General features: G+C 34.3%; 1 protein-coding gene across 1 annotated transcript in view; it reads right to left on the bottom strand.

The window, feature by feature from the left end:
* Nucleotides 1-23,847, bottom strand: part of LOC141827382 (uncharacterized) — a 74,920-nt gene that overhangs the window by 24,054 nt on the left and 27,019 nt on the right. Inside the window, exons 15-16 of the mRNA XM_074714610.1 lie at nt 992-1,111; nt 700-918 (exon numbers count right to left, since the gene is read on the bottom strand). Of these exons, the coding sequence (XP_074570711.1) occupies nt 700-918; nt 992-1,111 (339 nt within the window). The remainder of the gene's footprint in view (nt 1-699; nt 919-991; nt 1,112-23,847) is intronic.

Below are 23,847 nucleotides of genomic sequence, written 5' to 3'. Positions count from 1 at the left end.
ATTATCTACTTTTATTTGGGTCCCCGGGGCAATGGTGCAACGGTAGGAAACTGGATTGTGACCCAAGAACCCGCGGTTCGATCCCTAGCTACGGCATATTTGCAGGAATTTTCCTCCAAATGGGGAACGCAATCAAAGGATGTTGGGCATCTGGATTGGCCGCCGTATGCGCTTCCCGATTTACCCTGGTGGTCGGTGGGAAACTTCCGTGGGCTGCGCACCGGCCACAGGGATTGAGTCCATGAGACTGATTGGGATTTATCTTTTTTTTTTTTTTGACAGTAAAGCATAGCACTTGTGACAGTTGTGATAGTTGAGAAAATGATACTGTAACAGTTCTATTTAGGTAGTTAAACAACAGACACTAGCATGGGTTACATAATACTTGTGTAATATACGGAGATACAATATACTACAGGAGTAACAAAATCAGCCAAATATTATAGAATATGGATAATGCTAGAGGAATAAACATGGATATTAACTCCTAACAATACTTGAAACATGGTACCTGTGGCCAACAGTTCTATTTAGGTAGTTAAACAACAGACACTAGCATGGGTTACATAATACTTGTGTAATATACAGAGATACAATATACTACAGGAGTAACAAAATCAGCCAAATATTATGGAATATGGATAATGCTAGAGGAATAAACATGGATATTAACTCCGAACAATACTTGAAACATGGTACCTGTGGCCAAGGATCTGGAATTGGAGGAAGGTGTTTAGCAATTGCACCAATGCCGCTTGAGAGAAGCATAGGTACCTGATGTGAAATTACGCTTTGCCCAGCCTCAACTGCAGAGCCTAGAACATGAAATAGAAAGGATAATTCATTTGCATCTGCATTAGTGATCCTATTGACCACGACTTGCAGGAAAGACGGCCAGTCAGGTGGTACATATTCATTCTGCAAAATGAAAAGAAAATTTACCACATTTTATCCAGTTAGAAGTAGAAAAGATTCAAAAGAACAATCTTACTTCAAGAAGATCTATGATTGCCTTAGCTGCAGAAGCACGAACAGGATAGCAATTGCTACAATTTATCTCTGGGAAAGTTAAAGCTTTAATCAATGAATCATAGACATCTGAACTCATAGCCTGCATTAACACAGAACTAGTGTTACGAAAGTGTAGACTCCTCCATGTAAAAAAGATTAATTATTGAAATGAGGATAAAATTGTATTATTCAGATAAAATGAAAATCAATAAGGCATATTAACAGGACTATCCTAACATAAAGAAGGGCATAATACTAATGGGGAAATGAATCTGTTAGCTCTAACACAAATGTAAACTATCAATTTAGCACTTCCCTTCAAATTGGATCTTATATTTAATCAATATCCAACTTGTTACCAAAACATAGAAAGGATTGGATAATATAGTAATCAATATCCAACTTGTTATCAAAAAATAGCAAGAAACCTGTAAAGAGAGAAAAAAAAACTCTACAAGATGTCACATTGACACAGCAATTGAGATTGCCACATTAACACAGCAACTGAGAAATTTTGATGGCGAAACACTCTCAACTAAAGTTGGTGACCATCTTTATAAAAGAGACCTTATGTAATAATCCATTCAATAAGAGAACTAGAACATTTAATATCAGACAAAACCACCAGCCCAAAATGTTCAAGTCAAAGTTTACAGAAGTTTGCTAATCAACACATAGATTCTCTTACATTAACTAAATCCTAGCCATGTTGCAATTGAAGTAGAGCGTCACAATCTTATCCACTTCTAGCTTGACATCCACTCAAGACTCAAAGTGTAAGACATAGTTTACAATAATGCCTGATAGGGCATGTGAGATCCAAAGCAACCCTGCAGAATAAAGACAATACTCTCTCAATACCTTACAATGCCAAGAATAAGGTCCCTGCTATGATACCAATTTTAATTATAATGATCTGGCTATATGCCCATATGCCCAGACGAGACAAGTAGCTGATTAATTTATAACAACTAACCCAAATGCTTGACAAAGAAAATAACAATTCTCACATTTACACTTTTACAATTTATTAGCCAACAATTAACCATGTGGGATTAAAACAATGTTTAATATTTCAATCCATGCCAGAGTTTTGATCTCTAACTGAAAGCATAGAATTTTAGTACAATATTGTATCATGTCGATACAATTTCAATACTTATTTAACTAAATTAATAATAATAATAATCAACTTTTTATTATAATTAATTGTTTCCCAAATGATTAATTAGATTAGTTGTACATGCTTATTCTTTTGCTATATCAATCTTGTAGAATGTATATTTCTTTCATTTTATAATAATTTGCATTTATAACTTATTTAAATTTTGTGAGTAGAACATTGTAAATTTTACTTTTGAATTCTGCAACATTAGAACAATTTTAGATTGAAGGCCCAATAAGCTTTTCATTGTTAAGGATGTAATTTTGTTTGAAATCAACATATATTTTTATGGTTGTATGAAATTGTATTTTAAATTTATTCATAAACATTTGATAATAAATTTGAGCATTAAATTTCAATTTGTTTATTGTGTTTTGCTTGATAATCCAAAATAAAAGTTTTAGATGAAGTGAAATAATTCAAAAATTTTGTCATTTGGCTTTAATTTTGTTTTTTTTCTCAAGTAACCATAACCATAATTATTAGAATGGACGGAAAATGAAGCTATACGATTTTTTTAATTTTAGGCTTAAATTAAATTTTAAATTTTGTAATTAAATTTATTTAGTTTTGTAAGTATAAAATTTCTAAAGAATAAAAATATCTAAAATTTGGGTGAAATTTGATTCAATTTTGGATTCAATATTTTCTTGATTGAATTTGAATTTAGAAATTTTGTATACCTTCAAATTGACCTGAATAGCTTTTTTAAAGAAAAAAATTAATTACAAAATAGAATAATTGATATTATCTTATACATACAATATATCAAAGGATAAGAAATGAGAAAAAACATTTGACAAAAAGATATAACAATGACGCTACACGATATGACAACTTAAGAGAGAAGAAAACTTAAAGACCACGAAAAATATCAAATATATGTCATTTTATATTACCCTTACCTTCTTTTTTAGAACCAAAACAAAGATGTTACAATCGAAGATTAATTTGACGTAGTTTTGATAGAGGATAAAAAAGAGCAATTCAGTACATGAATCTTCCACCAATGCGGATCGAAGAAGGGCCGGACCATATTGGGTCTTTTGTATGCAAACTTACTCTATATTACAAGAGGTTGTTTCTGCGACTCGAATCCGTAATCACAAGATCACATAGCAATAACTTTACTGTTATATCAAAACTTCTCCTTCATGTAGTTCTAATACATGATAAAGAAAAAAAACAATCTAAAATCAATATAACATTGATACTTGATTGACAATTGTAGGCACCACTTGATTTTCACTTTTGCTTGTGAATTAATTGATAAGCATTCTCCATTTACAACTTCTTGTCCATGTCATCCTTGTGTAAAATAGTGCACAAGCTCTACTACCATAAAAACAACTACAATGCATTCCAAAAATCTAGCAAAATAATAATTTTTTATGTCTCTCTACCTTCAATAGTGTTAAAGTACTTAAGAGACTCCCTAGACCTCAAAAATTAAACATATCCTTCTTTGGGATGATTGTTAAGTGAGTTGCAAATCTAGTTGCTTCTAGCTGTTAAGATGTCTTTGTTAATAAATTCCCTCATTAATCTATCGATTAATGAACCCAATGATGATTAATTGAATTTTATTAACAATTATCTTTGTTTACTATCTTTTTCATTACCGTGTGGGGCCGCTAAGGTGGCGGATCCACCTTTTTACAGAAGAGTTTATCAATATTCATCATCATCAAATTAATATCATGATTTCCACGACGACATTAGATGGCCTTGCTCTATCAATTCTTCATCCCTCTTGAAGTTAGCATCATTGTCTATAACAACACGCACTACCTTCTACATCTATATCTTGAACTACACTATCTATCAGGTGATATATGTAATCAATAAATTTGTAAAATATCACCTTTCTGTTACAATATTATAATATAGTAGGAAGTTAATAAAGTTCATACACAAAGGTCATATCATACATCAACAAAACCTTATATAGGTCTTATTGTTTCATCATATTCATGTCTTGATGTCCTCTACTCAGTTAGATATGAGCCAACAATTTCATATGTAGTCGGAGATGGAACATGAGAACCAAACTTTTGAATGTTTGATATCATGGTACAATAGTACAAATTGTTTCCTGAATTAAGGGGAATTTGATTAGAACTAAAAAAAAAAAGAAAATACTTTAGTTTATCGACTTCTTCGTTATGTAGGCATCATCAATCCTAATATGCTTACTAGCCTAGTCTGGAAAGGTCATCAATATCAACTACATGTTTTCAACCCATAAAAAGAAAAAAACAACCAATACCCTCTCATACTTATGCTTCGTTGGTGAAGTGGTTACTGTTAGTGTTAGCCCTAGAGTCAATCATGAGATGATCGACTAGTAAACTTTTTGTATCATATTTTATTAATAAAGACAAGGTTTTGATTATTATATTTACTTTATATTTGTGTCAAATGAATAAGTATAATAATGTCTTTGAATAGTAGGTTCTAATATATAACATATCAATTGGTTGAATTGATAATGAGATGATGTAGAGAACACTACTCTTAACTATTCCTATTCCTAGTCAAGCATTAATATATAAGAATAATATTAATGCGTTGAGACTAGCATGTAAGTCAATTGATGACTTGATCTCACAAATCATAGATATGAGATATCACGTTGACACATGGATATATATTGGAGATATATACTAAATTGACCCGCCATGAGAAAGTTTAATGGATCGTTATATGAGTGTCATAAGCTTTCTCATAGTAACTATTGGTATAAATAGTCCTTAGACCTGAAGTCACTATGACTCCCTATATAAGAAATTGTATACTTTAGTATCGTCAAACGTCACCTGTAACAGGGTAGACTATAAAGTCGATCACTGGGTATGCAATAAATTATGCGGAAGGATGTGAGTAATGTAGATGTGATCTATCCATCCCATATGACAGGAGTGATATCTGTGAGCCCCTTGATCGAGTAAGAACTACTAGAATGCATGGTCATACTCAAATGAGTCAATATGAGATATTGAACTCATTTGTTTGAGTGAATCTATTTGGGGATCAAGAAATACAAAAATTGATAAGATGATGACACAATCTATGCCTCATTGATCAATCTCGATATCGAAGATAGAAGGACAAAGTCATACATTATAATAGACACAGAAATATTAAGTTGAATCTCGACTTTCTCGTCACCTGGGTAGCAATGATGCATCACTAGATATCGCTCATTATTTATGTGTCTAAAGCAGTTTAAATGCACTACCTATGTTACGAGAATCTATTGGGTCACACACAGAACACAATATTTCGGAGATAAGTTGATTTTGGTTTGACTAAAATGTGATCCGAAATTGGATTAATTGAGTTAAACTCAAATGAATCCAATTGGATTATGGGATTGAGTCTAATTCGGATTAGACTCACTTAGATTAGACTCACCCACTTAATAATGGATAATATTCATTAAAAGGTTTAATGAAACATTATTAAAGAGGAAGACCAAGAAACATTTTATTCATTGGATGAATAGAAGATGAAGACTCAAAAAGAATACCAAAAGTTTTTAGTATTCATTATGATTTATGGGCATTAAAAGAAAGGGAAGCTCAATGGGCAAAGACCCTTTGTATTCGTTGGATGAATACAAAAAAAACTTCTTGCAATTTTGAAAGAAAGAGTGCTCATTATCCCTCTTCTTCCTCCTCTCATTATTCTTAGCCGAAATACACAAAGTGTGTTTTTAGTCATCTTATCTTGTCAACCATTCCAAGTTTATAGCACAACTAAGCTAGTTCATCTCCGAGATCGAGATCGTGTTCGTGTGGATAATATTAGAGGCACGGTCATTCTGATCATGCAGAGATCCAGCGAACCAAGGACTAATGGGATACGCTAAGGACACGCAACAAAGATATAGCTCTTAGGTCAAATTTTAGACAAATTTTTCATATAGATCATTGGAAGGAATCCTATTTTTCGCTGCGTATATTGTTGTTTTTCGCATAAGAGATCCCAACAACTTTGGCACAAAGGAAACATAATGGTCACACTAAGTCACTGGTTATTAGATATGTCAGTGATTAACACTAGTGCTAGCGGAAGATTGTTAGTACTAGCCCTAGAGTCAATCATGATATGATTGACTAGGGAACTTTTTGTATCATGTTTTATTAATAAAGGCAAATTTTTTATTATTATATTTACTTTATGTTTGTGTCAAATGAATAAAGTATAATAATGTCCTTGGATAGTAGCTTCTAATCTATATTATATCAATAAGTTGAATTGATAATAAGATGATGTAGAAAACACTACTCTTAATTATTTCTAATCCTAATCAAGCATTAATATACAACGACAATATTATTGCGTTAAGACTAACATGTAGGTCAATTGATGTTTTGATCTCACAAGTCATGGATATGGGATATCACGTTGACACACGGATATATAATGGAGAATATATACTGAATTGACCCGCCATAAGAAAGTTCCATGGATCATTATATAAATGTCATAAACTTTCTCATAGTGACTATTGGTATGAATAATCCTTAGACCTGAAGTCACTACGATTCTCTACATAAAGAGTTGTATACTTTGATATCATCAAACGTCACTCGTAACAAGGTAGACTATAAAGTCGATCACTGAATATACAATGAATTATGCAGAGGAATGTAAGTGAGATAGATGGGATCTATCCCTCCCATATGATGGGAGTGATATATGTGGGCTCCTTAATCGAGTAAGAACTACTAGAATGTATGACTATATTTGAATGAGTCAATATGAGATATTGAGCTCATTTGCTTGAGTGAGTCTACTCGGACTCAAGAATTACAAAAATTGATAAGAGGATGACACAGTCTATGCCTCATTGATTAATCTCGACTTCGAGGATAGAACAACAAAGTCATACATTATAATAGACACGGAAATGTTAGCTTGGATCTCGACTTTCTCGTCACTTGGATAGCAATAATGCATTACTAAATGTCATTCATTATTTATGTGTCTAAAGCAGTTTAGATACATTGTCAACGTTACGAGAACATATTTGGTCATACACAATGAACACGATGTTTCGGAAATAAGTTGATTCTAGTTTGACTAAAATGTGATCCGAAATTGAATTAATTAAGTTAAACTTAAATGAATCCAATCCTAATTAGACTCATTTAGATTATACTAGACCACTTAATAATAGATAATGTTCATTAAAAGATTTAATGAAACATTATTAAAGAAAAACGCCAAGAGACATTCTATTCATTGGATGAATAAAAGATAAAGAGCCAAAAAGAATACTAAGAATTTTTTATATTCATTGTGATTTATGGGGATTAAGATTAGAAGCTCAAGGGGCAAAGCCTTTGTTTTCATTGGATGAATATAAAAAGGTTTCTTACAATTTTGAAAGAGAGAGAGTGTTCATCATTCCTCTTCTTCCTCCTCTCCTTCTTAACCGAAACACACAAGGTGTGTTTTTGGTTCTCTGTCTTGTGAACCATTCCAAGTTGCTAACACAACTAAGGAGATTCATCTCCAAGATCGAGATCGTGTTCGTGTAGATACTATTAGAGGCACGGTCATTCTGATCGTGCAGATATCTGGCGAACCAAGAAATAGCAGAAAACACTAAGGGCATACAACAAAAATATAACTCTTAGTTAGAATTTTATACGAATTTTTCACATGGATCAATGGAAGGGATCCTATTTTCCGCTGCGTATATTGTTGTTTTTCACATAAGAGATACCAACAATTGTATCAGAGTCACTAGCGAAAGATCGCACAAAGCTTAGTGTTTATATGTGATATAGAAATTAGACATGTGTTTTACTATGAGTTGCATGATCGTTTGAGCATTTTGTCAAGTATGCAACAGTTTGTATTGATCAAACTAAAAGATTATAGCATTGTAACACCCATATTATTTATCCCTATTTTTAGGATTTTTAATTAGATTTAAAATTATAATAAAGGTCCTTTAATTAAATCATAGAAGGGAGTTTGATTAAAATAAAATAAAATAGAAAGGAAAATTCGTCTTGCGGAGACGAATCCAACAAGACTGGTTTTAACTAAATCGGAGGTCAATTAATCACCGAACCAAGCAAACCAAGATTGAACCAAACTGAACCAAGTTAGTTTGGTTCATACTGGAAGAGGTTTTGACAAAATAAACTAGACGACAAGATTCATCTTGCAAAGACGAATCCAACAAAATTAGTTTGAGTCAAATCAGAGGTCGTTTGATGAGTAAACCAAGCGAACCAAAGTCAGACCCGGTTCGCTACAGTAATATATTCAATTGTTTTAATAAATCATAAGTTTTAATTAGGTTTAGCCGATAAAAATGCGGTAGTTTAGATTTAATCGGGTAAAATTACTGTGCACTCCTCAAAATAAAGCCGTGCACTGTTTCTCCTCACCGCGCGACCCGCGCCTCTCCCGCGAGCCGCGTCCGCCGCATCCACCGCGCGGACTGCGTCCGCCGCGTCCGGTTCCGCCGGCGGAAGAATCGGAACGGAGGGGCTTTAAAGAGGGCCGAACCCCCTCGCGATCCTCCCTCCACAGCATCGCCGCCTCTGCCGCAATCGCGCCGCCGCCTCCTTCCTCTGTTCGACGCCCCGCGCAGCCGCCGCCGCTTCTTCTCCGCCACCGGTCGAAGCCGCCGACGCCGCCTCTGTCACCGCCGCGTTCCACTGTGCAGACGCCGCCGGTCTGCCCTGCCGTAGCTCTGCCACCAGGACGCCAGCGCCAGTTCGCGTGGAGAAGACGAGTAGGTGGATTTATGTTAATTATTTGATTAATCAATTAAAGTTAGTTTAATTAATTAAGTTAATTAATTTAATTGTTAATCAGTTAATCGCGTGATTAATTAACCTGTTAGTTCAATTAAGTAATTGGTAATTAGATTAATAAATAGTTAATTAGTTTAAGTGATTAATTAATGAATTAATAGTTAATCTAGTTTAGTTAGACTGTTAATCAGTTTAATTACATCTTAATTAGTTTAAGAAATAGTTAATGGTTAAGTTAGATAATTGATTTGTTAATTAATGTGAGATTTCATTAATTGATAGTTAATCAGATTATTAATTAAAGTTAATTGGGTAAGTTCGATTAATTAAGATCATTAGATGATTAGTTGAGTAGCTAATTAATTTAAGGTTTATTAATTGATTAATTAAATCATGGTTAATTAATTAGGGCTGATTTGATTAAATAAATAATATTCGATTAAGAGAATTAATCTAGTTTAATTAGAGTAATGAGAAGTGATTTGTGTTAGGGTTAACTCTTGACCCGGTTAAATAATTAGATTAGATTAAAGATTTCAGTTAAGTTGTAGTTATGATTTTTCTAGGTCGTGCGAAGAAGGCGCTAGAGCACCTCGGAGAAAGTCTCCGATTTCACAAATCTTAGCATTTAAACCTAGAGCAGACAAGGTAAGTACATCTCTCACCTGCAGTATGAGTAGTTCCGTTGTTTTCCGTATTTTTCCATAAACATGATTTTGTTAAAGCATATGCATGATTTTGTTAAAGCATATGTAAATAGTAGAATTGCATGATATAAGAAGTAAGATATTGTAATATGAAAGAAAGTACTTTATTTTGATGTTGACAAGTACCGGACCGTGAGGTGTCCAAGGGATGGGCTCCATAAGTTGCCCCTAGGCCGCGAGGTGCCTAGTACGCTCTAATCGGCTTCGGTGGCTAGCTACCCCGGACCGGTTAGGGATGCGCGCATTGGTACTTTGTCAGGGCCCAAATGATGGATGTTTAATATGTTTAATTATTATGAAATAGTATGTTTTGAAAATCCCCTCACATGTTTAGATATGAACATTCATGTTGCATAAATCAGTTATTACGAAGTTTTCTATGGTTTTTGTGAGTTAGATGATGTACTTACTAAGCGTTGCTTATAGTTTGCATTCCTCATATTGCAGATAAATGAAAGGAAAAGTTATAGGAAAGAGGAGGCAGCTGGAGAAGTGTTTGATGTGTGGTGTCGGCGGAACCGCGGAATAAGATCAAGAATTATATAAATGTTTATTTTATGTCCAAGAATTTATATTTATTTCTTTTGCTTCCGCATGCTAAACAGAAAAAGAAAAGTTTATTTGAGTTATTTTATTTAATGAGTAAAAGTTAAGGAAAGTTTAAGTACGTAATGTCTCCCTATTAGTATAAGAAAGAGGGGGGCGTTACAGGACCAGGTAGACCGCCATGAAGTTTCCACTCACAAGTCATATTTGCAATCGTAGTAAATCATGCCATAGATCTATTGTGGATGTTGTATATCATGGTGCATGGTTATGGCCTCTTTACCCAATGAGATTAGATTGGTGTGTGCATGATATAATTTATAATACGGCCTGCATGTCGTATATTTATCTCTATATTTCTAGTTGTAAAGTAAGATTAGATTTGAATGTAACTCAAGTTTTCTTTAATTTGTAATGTACAAAATAAGAAGTATTAGTCTACTGAATGATAAAGTTACAAGAAGGATGCCGACGACACAGAATGACCAAAGGAAGCACTTGGAGAAGATGTTATCCCTAGATTGATCTTTCGATCTTCTTATTGGCTTAAGAAGATCATAGTAGATGGGTCATCACCATGTCACGTTTATGCATAGATGTTGATATATGTCATGATTGTATGTGATGCATGCTTAGTATTTTATTGTAATTAAGTCGACTCAATATGTCTACCAAAGTTTGGTACTCACTACTATCTCGATCAATTATAGTTGGGTTTGCCAAAGTAAAGTAACTCAATTTATCTTAGTTGAGTGTGACTGGACAATTGTGATGTCCGACTATTGAACTTTGGATGAGACTAAACTAAGTTACCTCAATTGGATTAAGAACTTAGAAGCATATCTCAAAAGATGGACAAACGAATAAAATAATCTTGTTCACCCAACTATACAAGAGTTGCATAAGATATAATTGATAAACGCTATCTACCTAAATTATACCAAGTCTTGGGCGATCAGCCAAAGTTAACTCAAGATAAGGTATAATATGAGTCTTGTCCCACGAGAATATTATCGCTATTGGGTTAAGAGCTAGTAGTAGGTAAATTGCAGTTGTCCACATCCATGACTTGCCCTTACCAAAGCTCTACAATTCAGTGGGAGCATCATTTAATTAAAAGTCTAATTAAATGATTTAGATATGATACTTATTTTTGCATTTTATTATTGTAGATCACCGTGCCGTCAAACACGACTAATTCTCTCTATGCGATCTGTCCTTGAGAAGGACAAGCTCAACAAAACTAATTTCCTGGACTGGTACAAAAACTTAAGAATCGTTCTCAAGTAAGAACGAAAATTGTATGTCCTAGAGCAACTCATTCCTGAAGTACCTGCCACTACTGCTACTCGTGAGGAAAAAATTGCTTACAAGAAGCATCAGGATGATACACTGGATGTGTCATGCCTTATACTTGTCACCATGAACTCTGAGCTTCAGAAGTAATATGAGAACATAAATACTCACGATATGGTTGAGCACCTTAAACAACTATATCAAGGACAAGCTAGGCACGAGCGATTTAAGGTGTCTAAAATCCTATTTGCATGTAAAATGCAAAAAGGAACTTCTGTACTCAAAATGATTGGATACGTTGAGGACCTTGAAAGATTAGGATTTCCACTGGGTTAAGAAATTAGGATTTCCACTGAGCCAAAAATTGATCACTAACCTTATTCTACAATCGTTGTCAGAAGGGTATAGTCAATTTGTCATGAACTACAACATTAATGAAATTGACAACTCATTGCCTGAGATGCTCAGAATATTGAAAATTGTTGAACCCAATCTCAAGAAGACTAAGCCTAATATCGTACTGATGGTACAAAAGGGCAAAGGTAAATGAAAACCCAAAGGTAAGGGTAAGACTCAAGTCAAAAACAAGGCTAAGACTACTACACTGAAACTCAAAGGCAAGGTGCCTAAGGAAGAGACCTGCTTCTACTGTGGTGAGACCGGACATTGGAAGAAGAACTACAACCTCTACCTAAAGGAAGTTAAGAAGAAAAGAAATGAGACTTCTGCCTCAGGTATATATGTTATATAAGTCAATCTTTCTATTTCTTCTTCATGGGTATTAGATACCGATTGTGCATTTCACATTTGTACCAATATACAGGGCCTAAGAAAGGCTAGAACATTGACAAAGGACGAAGTGGACCTACGAGTAGGCAATGATGCAAGAGTTGTTGCTATAACTGTAGGAACATATTCCTTATCTTTGTCCACTAGGCTTATTTTAAAACTAGAAGAGTGATATTTTGTGTCTGCTTTAACTAAGAACATTATCTCTATTTCTTATTTGGACAACAAAAGTTTTTCATTTATAATAACGAGCAAATGTTATTTTATACTTTTCAATGATATGCTCTATTGTAGTGCACCTCTAATGAATGAATTATATATTTTAAACTTCAAAAACTCAATCTATAACATAAATACCAAACGGTTCAAATCTAATGATTTAAACCAAACATATCTCTGACATTGCCGCTTGGATCATATTAATGAGAGTCGCATATCACAGCTCCATAAAAATAGACTTCTGGAATCATTTGATTTTGAATCATACGAGATATGCGAATCTTGTCTTCTAGGCAAGATGACAAAACTCTTGTTAGTAGACACGGCGAAAGAACAGCGGACTTATTAGAACTTATACATACTGATGTATGTGGCCCTTTCAATATAGTAGGTAGAGGAGGTTACCATTACTTTTACTGATGATATCAATAGATATAGCTGTGTATCTCACGAAACACAAGTCGGAATCTTTTGAAAATTCAAAGAATTCAAAAATGAAGTACAAAACCAACTTGACAAAAGTATTAAGATACTTCGATCAGATCGAGGTGGTAAATACCTTAGCCAAGAGTTTCATGACCATCTAGCTAAGTGTGGGATCATATCTCAACTCATTCCACCTGAAACACCACTCTGGAATGGTGTATCCGAGAGGAAGAATCGTATTTTATTAGATATGGTACGATTGATGATGAGTCTGACGGATCTTCCTACTTCCTCTTAGGGATTTGCTCTAAAGACGGTTATTTTCACACTTAACCGAGTTCCATCTAAAATCGTTATAAAGACACTATATACGATATGGACTAAGAAAAGTCCTAAGATGTCTTTTATGAAGATTTGGGGTTGTGAGGTTTACATTCGACGTCAAGTCTCAAATAAACTAGACCAAAATCTGAGAAGTGTTATTTTGTAAGATATCCCAAGGAAACGAATGGATATTACTTTTACAATCACACACAAGGCAAAGTATTTGTCGCTAGAAATGATATTTTTTTTTAAAACGAGAGTTTATTTGTAGAAGAACTATTAAGAGTAAAATCCATCTTTAAGAAATTCAAGATTTAGAAAAGAATACTGAGGCATTAATGAAAATTGAACAGACACCACCAAGTATTGTGGAATATGAGTTTGTTACACAAGAAATTGTGCAGCAACAAATTGTTCAAGTAGACCAAACTCCACGCAGATCTGATAGGATACGTCGTCAACTTGAGATATTCATTTCTCTTGTCTGACCATGATGATGTTATGCTTGTTGATTTGAACGAGCCTACATCTTATCAGGAAGTTATGATGAGCCTAAATTCCGAAAAATGGCTAAAGGTCATGAGATCCAAAATGAAATCCATGTATACTAATCAAGTATAGATTTTGGTTGATCCACCAGAGAGGATCAAACCCATTGGATATAAGTGGATCTTTAAGAGAAAAATTAACATGGATGGTCTTATGCATACCTATAAGATTGGTAGACAAAGAGTTCAAGCAAATTCATGGTATAGACTATGATGAAATATTTTCACTAGTTGTGATACTTAAGTCTATCCGAATCATGCTTATTATTGCAACTTACCATGATTATGAAATCTGGCAAATGGATGTCAAAACTACATTTCTGTTGGTGTGTACAATAGTTGCCCCAAGTGCATTGAGTTTCAATGTTTGGCTAAACTATGTTTGAAGTTAGGCAATACTTGTGATCTAACATGTGTGATGCAAGTTTGCAGGAAAAGTCCAAGCGTAGTCTTGGCAAAAGAAAAGTCCAAGGGTGGTCTTGGCAAAGGAAAAGTCCAAGCGTAGTCTTGGCAAAGGAAAAGTCCAAGGGTGGTCTTGGCAAAGGAAAAATCCAAGCGTAGTCTTGGCAAAGGAAAAGTCCAAGGGTGGTCTTGGCAAGGAGAAGTCCAAGCGGTAGTCTTGACAAGGAAAAGTCCAAGGGTGGTCTTGGCAAGGAAAAGTCCAAGGGTGGTCTTGGCAAAGACTTGACATGACAAAGCTGATGGAAGCATCTCAGGCTAGTGCAGGGAGGCATGAGGCTGTGGGAGGTGTTTGAAGGCCGAGGTCTAGGTCAAGAGAAGCTGAAATGGGATTTTTCAGCTTCACCAGTCGACTGGCCCTGCCAGCAGTCGACTGCTCATAAATCAGACGCACACAGAAAGATCAGTCGAGCCAGAGGAAGACAGAAGTCGACTGGTCAGTCGACTGGTGTTATGGTGAGTCGACTGTTGCCAGTCGACTGGTCTTGGACAGTCGACTGCTATTTGAACGTTGCAGAAAATTGGCAAGCATTTAATGCGCTTTAATGCGAGATTTTGTTGTCGATTGAAGGCATCAGTCGACTGGCCCTGCCAGCAGTCGACTGATGTTGTAGAAATTATAAAAGAAGCCTGCACGAGAACAACTCAAGAATTTCGCCATTCTTTCATTCTTTTGTGCTTCTTCTGAGAACTTGTTTGTTCTCCATTCTCTGCTTTCTTTCTCTCCTCACAAACACTATTTCATATCATTCTTGAGGAGATCTAAAGAGTTGTAAAGGTTTCTCCGCCTTCGAGGTTTTCGAGAAGGAGAAGATTCATAGTGCATCGAGTGTGTGCGTGCGTGTGGATCCTTGGATTAGTCACCTCTGCGGAGGTGGAGACCAAGTAAACAAACCGGGTTAGCGTTGATCTCTTTCTTTCTCTTTTATATTTTTACTTCCGCTAATCTCTGTGCAGAGAAAGATCAAGAAAAATCGAGAAACGCTATTCACCCCCCCTCTAGCTATTCAACCGATCCATGACACAACCTGAGTGTTTTGTAGATCCGAAGAATGTCGAAAAGGTATGTAAGTTGCAAAGGTTCATTTATGGACTAAAGCAAGTTTCTCGAAGTTGGAATCCTTAATTCGATGATGTAATCAAAGCTTTTGATTTCATCAAGAGCGAAGATAAACCTTGTGGCTACAAAAGGATTAATGGGGGCACAGTCATTTTTCTGATCTTGTATGTAAATGACATACTCCTCATTGGAAATAATATTCCTTAACTATAGTCTGTGAAGACATAGTTTAGGAATTGTTTCTCAATGAAGGACTTAAGTGAAGCAGCTTACATTTTATGCATCAAGATTTATAGAGATAGATCTAACAGATTGTTTGACCTAAGTCAAAGTACATATATTTTGAATATCCTTTGTTATGATAGAAAGGATGGGATAATTTTGAATTTTCTGTGATTACCATCATAAAATATAGAAATCTGATTCGCTTGTATTTTATTGAAATAAAAAAAAGTCATAAAATATTTCCTATCTGAAACTTAAGCATCCTCACGGATGTTTCGTCCATACTTGTAATAAAAATTGTGCCTTCATGAGTTTTAATCTACTACTTCCACGACTAATATTTTGTGTTTTAGTCATATTACCTTCTAATCTATATTTTAAACTATAGTTTTTGTAAATATTATATAAAATGATTTTAGTATTTTATATCATAATAGCTGGATCAGGAAAATAAAAAACTTCAATTGGTATTTAAGTGTTATAACATATAACTAAGATTTCATATAAAACATCTAATTTAAATACAAGATCTAAAATAAAATGCAACAAAATAAATATAAGGAATATAATAAAAATATTTCTCCCATTTTACCTTCAATACTAACACTTGAGAAGATTATATTTTATAAGCATTATAATTATTTAAAATTAAAACTATGTTATAAAAATTGATTACAACTAAATGAGTAATAGGATAATAAATATTAACAATTATTCAATTGCATTATTAAATACTTTTAAATTTCCCATTGGTATAAAAATAATTATATATTAGAACTATTAGTATTTTGTATAAAAAATGAACATAATAATTTTATATATTGAAATGAATCTTATAATAAATTATACGTTAAATTCAAAATATTTGTATATCATGTGAAAATTTTTTAAATCTCATTCCATTAAATTTACAACATCTACTCTATTATTTCATTATATTAGAATGTGACCACAATAAAAAATAGCAATAATTGTTCTAATTTGATTTTTTTAAATTTTTAATTCATCTTGCATGCATAAATTTAAAATATGATATGCACATTGAATATAAAAATATAAACCATCGATAGCACGTTGACATACAATTTTTAAGTTTTTCAAATAGTATTTGAATTAATATTATTAAATGATATTAAAAATATTTTAGAAGTTAATCCATCAAGTGAAATATATTATGAGCAATGTGTATTTCATCAAACACTCGATATGTTAGTAAATGTTTTTAAATTGACTAAAAGTTGTCAATCCCACTTATATATCAATGAGTTTGTCAATAGTCACTCTAAATATATGAGTAAGTGTGGTTCGAAGAACCACGTTTAGTAGCTGAGTTAAGTGATCCTTGATAAAATGTGCACTTTAAATCAAAACTAAAGAAAGATGTTCAACAAAAATAAATATAGTTAATGATTCTCTTAAATTAATAAGAGAATATTTAAACTAGAGTCTGTTCCTCCACTAGTCAATAAAAATATAAATAATTGTGTTTGAGAATGATCAACTCCAAACTCAACCAGGTGCTTAGTTTCTCAAGTCATACTCATATATAAGTATATGAATGAATTTATTAACTACTCCCTCCACCAAATATCAAAATATAAAGATATTTTATTATTTATTTTACTGTTTTTTCTATTTCATTAATTTTTTAATTATAGGAGTGAATATTGTTTAGAGAATATGTTTACTAGATGGATTAAGTGATTTTTAACAAAATCTTCAAATGTTAATTTAGATCAAAACTAAAGGAAAAGATAAATCTAACTTATGATTCTCTTAATTTAATATTAAAATATTTAAATAAATTTGAATCAGTACCCTCATTAGTTGATGAAATTTAAATATTTGTGTTTGAGAACGTTCAATTCCAAATTCAATAAGGTGCTTTATTTTAACGTATCGCATCAATGATCCATACCCACCATTGAAATTTATAAGAGATTTTATAATATTTTTATTTTGGACATTTCTTTCATAGAAAAATACTTTTTTTTTTCAAAATATTTAGTAAAAATAAATGATTTTAAAAACGGAGTATCCTGAAAAGAATAATTTATTTATAAAATTTAAGAAATAATAATCAGTGTGAAAATATCAAATAATCTTAACTATTAAAAAAACAAAAATATTATAAGAACTGTTGTGAACAGATTGTGCAATTTTTGCTGCAAGGATGCATCAACGGATTGTGGAGGGTCTCAGGTCCATCTTGATGGACCAGCAGTACCGCCGTGAGATTTTGGCTCATAAGTCATATTTGCAATCATAGTAAATCATGCCATAGATTTATTATGGATGTTGTTGTATGCCATGGTGCATAGTTATGGCTCCTTACCTAATGAGATTGGATTTGTGTGTGTGTGAATGATGTAATTCATAATATGGCCTGCGTGTCGTGCCTTTACCTCTATATTTCTAGTTGTAAAATAAGATTAGAGTCAAATATAACTCGAGTTTTCTTTAATTTGTAATGTACAAAATAATGAGTTTTAGTCTATTGGATGATGAAGTTACAAGAAGGATGCCGATGACATAGGACGACCAAAGAAAGCACTTGTAGAAGATGCTATCCTTAGATTGATCTTTCGATCTTCTCATCGACTTGAGAAGATCATATTAGATGGGCCATAACCATATCACATTTATGCTTAGATGTTGATATATGTCATGATTGTATGTGATGCATGCTTAGTTAGTATTTTATCGTAATTAAGTCGACTCAATATGCCTACCAAAGTTTGGTACTCACTACTACCTCGATCAATTGTAGTTGGGTTTGCCAAAGCAAAGTGACTCGATTTATCTTCATAGAGTGCGACTGGACAATTGTGATGTCCAACTATTGAACTTTGGGTGAGACTTAACTAAGTTACCTCAATTGGATTGAGAACTTAGAGGCATATCTCAAAAGTTGGACAAACGAAACAAAATAGTCTTGTTCACCCAACTATACAAGAGTTGTATAAGATGTAATTGATAAACATTGCCTACCTAAATTATACCAAGTCTTGGGCGATTAGCCAAAGCTAACTCAAGATGAGGTATAATATGGATCTTGTCCCACGAGAATATTATCACTATTGGGTTTGGAGCTAGTAGTGTGGGTGAACTGAAACATCCATGACTTGCCCCTACCAAAGCTCTACAATTCAGTGGGAGCATCATTTAATTAAAGGCCTAATTAAATGATTTAGATATGATACTTATTTCTATATTTTATTATTGTAGATCACCATATCATCAAATACGTCCAATACTCTCTCTATGTGATCTGTCCTTGAGAAGGACAAGCTCAACGGAGCTAATTTCCTAGACTGGTATAGAAACTTAAGAATCGTTCTCAAGCAAGAACGAAAACTGTACGTCCTAGAGCAACCCATTCCTGAAGTACCTGCCACTACCGCTACTCGTGCAGAAAAAGATGCTTACAAGAAGCATCAGGATGATGCACTGAATGTGTCATGCCTTATGCTTGCCACCATGAACTCTGAGCTTCAGAAGTAACATGAGAACATGAATGCTCATGATATGGTTGAGCACCTTAAACAACTATATCAAGGGTAAACTAGGCATGAGCGGTTTGAGGTGTCTAAGACCCTATTTACATGTAAGATGCAAGAAGGAACTCTTGTAGGAACTCATGTACTCAAAATGATTGGGTACATTGAGAACCTTGAAAGATTAGGATTTCCACTTAGGCCAAGAATTGACCACTGATCTTATTCTACAATCATTGTCAGAAGGGTATAGTCAATTTGTCATGAACTACAACATGAATGAAATTGACAAGTTATTTCCTGAGATGTTCAGCATGTTGAGAACTGTTGAACCCAATCTCAAGAAGACTAAGCCTAATACCATACTGATGGTACAAAAGAGCAAAGGTAAATGGAAGCCCAAAGGTAAGGGTAAGACCTAAGCCAAAGGCAAGGTCAAGACTACTGCACTGAAACCCAAAGGCAGGGTGCATAAGGAAGGGACCTACTTCTACTGTGGTGAGATCGGATATTGGAAGAGAAACTACAAACTCTACCTAAAGGAAGTTAAGAAGAAAAGAAGTGAGACTTCTGCCTCAGGTATATATGTTATAGAAGTTAATTTTTCTATTTCTTCTTCATGGGTATTAGATACCAGTTGTGCATCTCACATTTGTACCAATGTGCAGGGCCTAAGAAGGACTAGAGCATTGACAAAGGGCAAAGTAGACCTACGAGTAGGCAATGGCGCAAGAGTTGCTGCTATAGTTGTAGGAACATATTCCTTATCTTTGCCCACTAGGCTTGTTTTAGAACTAGAGGAGTGCTATTTTGTGTCTGCTTTAACTAAGAACATTATCTCTATTTCTTATTTGGACAAGAAAGGTTTTTCATTTATAATAAAGGATAAATGTTGTTCTATACTTTTAAATGATATATTCTATTGTAGTACACCTCTGATGAATGGACTCTATGTTCTAGACTTTGAAAACTCAATCTATAACATAAATACCAAACGATTCAAACCTAATGATTTGAACTAAACATATCTTTAGCATTGTCGCTTGACTCACATTAATGAGAGTCGCATATCATAGCTCCATAAGGATGGACTTCTAGAATCATTTGATTTTGAATCATATGAGACATGTGAATCTTATCTTCTAGGCAAGATGACAAAGACTCCTTTTAGTGGACATGATGAAAGAGCGACATACTTGTTAGGACTCATACATACTGATGTATGTGACCCTTTCAATGTAGCAGCTAGAGGAGGCTACCAGTACTTCATTACTTTTACTGATGATGTCAGTAGATACGATTATGTGTATCTCATGAAACATAAGTCAGAATCCTTTGAAAAGTTCAAGGAATTCAAGAATGAAGTACAAAATTAACTTGGCAAAAGTATTAAGATACTTCGATCAGATCGAGGTGGTGAATACCTTAGCCAAGAGTTTCGTGACCATCTAGCTGAGTGTGGGATCATATCTCAACTCACTCCACTTGAAACACCATAGTGGAATGGTGTATCCAAGAGGAGGAATCATACTTTATTAGATATGGTACAATCGATGATGAGTCAGATGGATCTTCCTACTTCCTTTTGGAGATTTGCTCTAGAGACGGTTATTTTCACACTTAACTGAGTTCCATCTAAAGTCGTCATAAAGACACCATATACGATATGGACTAGGAAGAGTCTCAAGATATCTTTTATGAAGATTTAGGGTTGTGAGGCTTACGTTTGACGTCAAGTCTCAAATAAACTAGGACAAAATCTGATAAGTGTTATTTTGTAGGATATCCTAAGGAAACAAAGGGATATTACTTTTACAATCCCACACAAGGCAAAGTGTTTGTCGCTAGAAATGGTATTTTTCTAGAATGAGAGTTTATTTCTAGAAGAACTAGTGGGAGTAAAATCCATCTTGAAGAAATTCAAGATGCATAAAATAATACTGAGGCTTTGATGAAAATTGAACAGGCACCACAAAGTATTGTGGATCATGAGTTTGTTACATAAGAAATTGTGGAGCAACAACCTATTCAAGTAGACCAAGCTCTACGCAGATCTGATAGGATACGTCGTCAACTTGAGAGATATTCATTTCTCTTGTCTGACCACGATGATGTTATGCTTGTTGATTTAAACGAGCCTACATCTTATCAGAAAGCTATGATGAGTCTAGATTCCGAGAAATGGCTAGAGGTCATGAGGTTCGAAATGGAATCCATGTATACTAACCAAGTATGGACTTTGGTTGATCCACCTGAGGGGATCAAACTCATTGGGTGTAAGTGGGTCTTTAAGAGAAAGACTAACATGGATGGTCTTATGCATACCTATAAAGGGCGACTGGTAGCCAAAGGGTTCAAGCAGATTCATGGCATAGACTATGATGAAATCTTTTCACCAATTGTGATGCTTAAGTCTATTCTAATCATGCTTGTTATTGCAGCTTACCATGATTATGAGATCTGACAGATGGATGTCAAAATCATATTTCTGAATGAAAATCTACTCGAGGATGTATACATGACACAACCTAAGGGTTTTGTAGATTCGAAGAATGTTGGAAAGGTATGTAAGTTGCAAAGGTCTATTTATGGGCTAAAGCAAGATTCTCGAAACTGGAATCTTTGATTCGATGATGCAATCAAAGCGTTTGGTTTCATCAAGAATGAAGATGAACTTTATGTCTACAAGCAAGGTTAGTGGGAGCATAGTTATCTTCCTGATCTTGTATGTAGATGACATACTCCTCATTGGAAATGATATCCTTCACTACAGTCTGTGAAGACATGAGTTTGGGAATTATTTCTCAATGAAGGACTTAGGTGAAGCAGCCTACATTTTAGGCATTAAGATCTATAGAGATAGATCTAACAGATTGTTTGGCCTAAGTCAGAGTACATATATTGACAAGGTGCTTAATCGTTTTGTCATATAGAATTCCAAGAAGGGATTTCTGCCGATGTCACATGGTGTGAGTCTTTCGAAGACTCAATGCTTCTCTTCTAAGGAGGAGAGGGACCGCATGAATCAGATTCCTTATGCATCTGCTATAGGATCTATCATATATGTCATGTTCTGTACTCGCCCTGATGTCTCATATGCATTGAGCATGACGAGCAGATACCAATCAGATCCAGGTGAAAGTCACTGGACAGCTGTTAAGAATATTCTTAAGTACTTACGAAGGACAAAAGAATATTTCTTAATATTTGGAGGCGATGAGGAGCTCGCTGTAAAGGGTTACAGTGATACAAACTTCCAAACTGACAAGGATGATTCCAGATCACAGTCAAAGTATGTATTTTGCTTGAATGGTGGTGTTGTGAGCTAGAAGAGTTCAAAGTAAGATACAGTCGCAGATTCTACAATAGAAGTCGAGTATATTGTTGCCTCTAATGCAGCAAAGGAGGACTGTTTGGATCCGAAAGTTCATTGCAGAGCTTGGTGTGGTTCCTAGCATAGCGAACTCAATAGACCTCTACTGTGATAACAATAGGGTTATTGCACAGGCTAAGAAATCACGCTCTCATCAATGATCCAAACACATACTACGACAGTTCCATCTCATTCGAGAGATCATCGATAGAGGAGATGTGAGGATATGCAGAGTACCGACTGATGCTAATATTGCGGATCCTTTGACCAAGACTTTGGCACAAAGGAAGCATGATGGTCACACTAGGTCACTGGGTATTAGATATTTCAGTGATTGACACTAGTGCTAGTGGGAGATTGTTAGTGTTAGCCCTAGAGTCAATCATGAGATGATTGACTAGGAAACTTTTTGTATCATATTTTATTAATAAAGACAAAGTTTTGGTTATTATATTTACTTCATGTTTGTGTCAAATGAATAAGTATAATAATATCCTTGGTAGTAGGTTCTAATCTATATCATATCAATTGGTTGAATTGATAGTGAGATGATGTAGAGAACACTACTCTTAACTATTCCTAGTCAAGCATTAATATACAAGGATAATATTAATGCGTTAAGACTAGTGTGTAAGTCAATTGATGACTTGATCTTACAAGTCATGGATATGGGATATCACGTTGACACATGGATATATATTGGAGAATATATACTGAATTAACCTTCCATGAGAAAGTTTCATAGATCGTTATATGAGTGTCATAAACTTTCTCATAGTGACTATTGGTATGAATAGTTCTTAGACTTGAAATCATTACGGTTCCCTACATAAGGAGTTGTATACTTTGGTATCGTCAAACGTCATTTGTAACAGGGTAGACTATAAAGTCGATAACTGGGTATGCAATGAATTATGTAGAGGGATGTGAGTGATATAGATGGAATTTATCCCTCCCATATGACGGGAGTGATATCTGTGGGCCCCTTTATCGAGTAAGGACTACTAAAACGCATGGTCATGCTCAAATGAGTCAATATGAGATATTAAGCTTATTTGCTTAAGTGAATCTACTCGGGGATTAAGAAACACAAAAATTAATAAGAGGATAACATGGTCTATGCCTCATTGATCAATCAAATATCGAGGATAGAACAACAAAGTCATACATTATAATTGACACAAAAATATTAGGTCGGATCTCGACTTTCTCGTCACTTGAGTAGCAATAATGCATTGCTAAATGTCGCTCATTGTTTGTGTCTAAAGCGGTTTAAATACATTGCCATCATTACGAGAACCTATTAGGTGTCACACAAAGAACACGATGTTTCGGAGATAAATTGATTTTAGTTTGACTAAAATATAATCCAAAATTAGATTAATTGAGTTAAACTCAAATGAATCCAATTGGA

The sequence above is a fragment of the Curcuma longa genome, chromosome 4, assembly GCF_044706935.1.
Source record: "Curcuma longa cultivar G26 ecotype Majalengka, Jawa Barat chromosome 4, ITB_CL_G26_1.1, whole genome shotgun sequence".
In the NCBI taxonomy this organism is placed as follows: domain Eukaryota; kingdom Viridiplantae; phylum Streptophyta; class Magnoliopsida; order Zingiberales; family Zingiberaceae; genus Curcuma; species Curcuma longa.
Note: the sequence above shows the minus strand (reverse complement) of the source record. Positions and strands in the feature narration are given on the sequence as shown.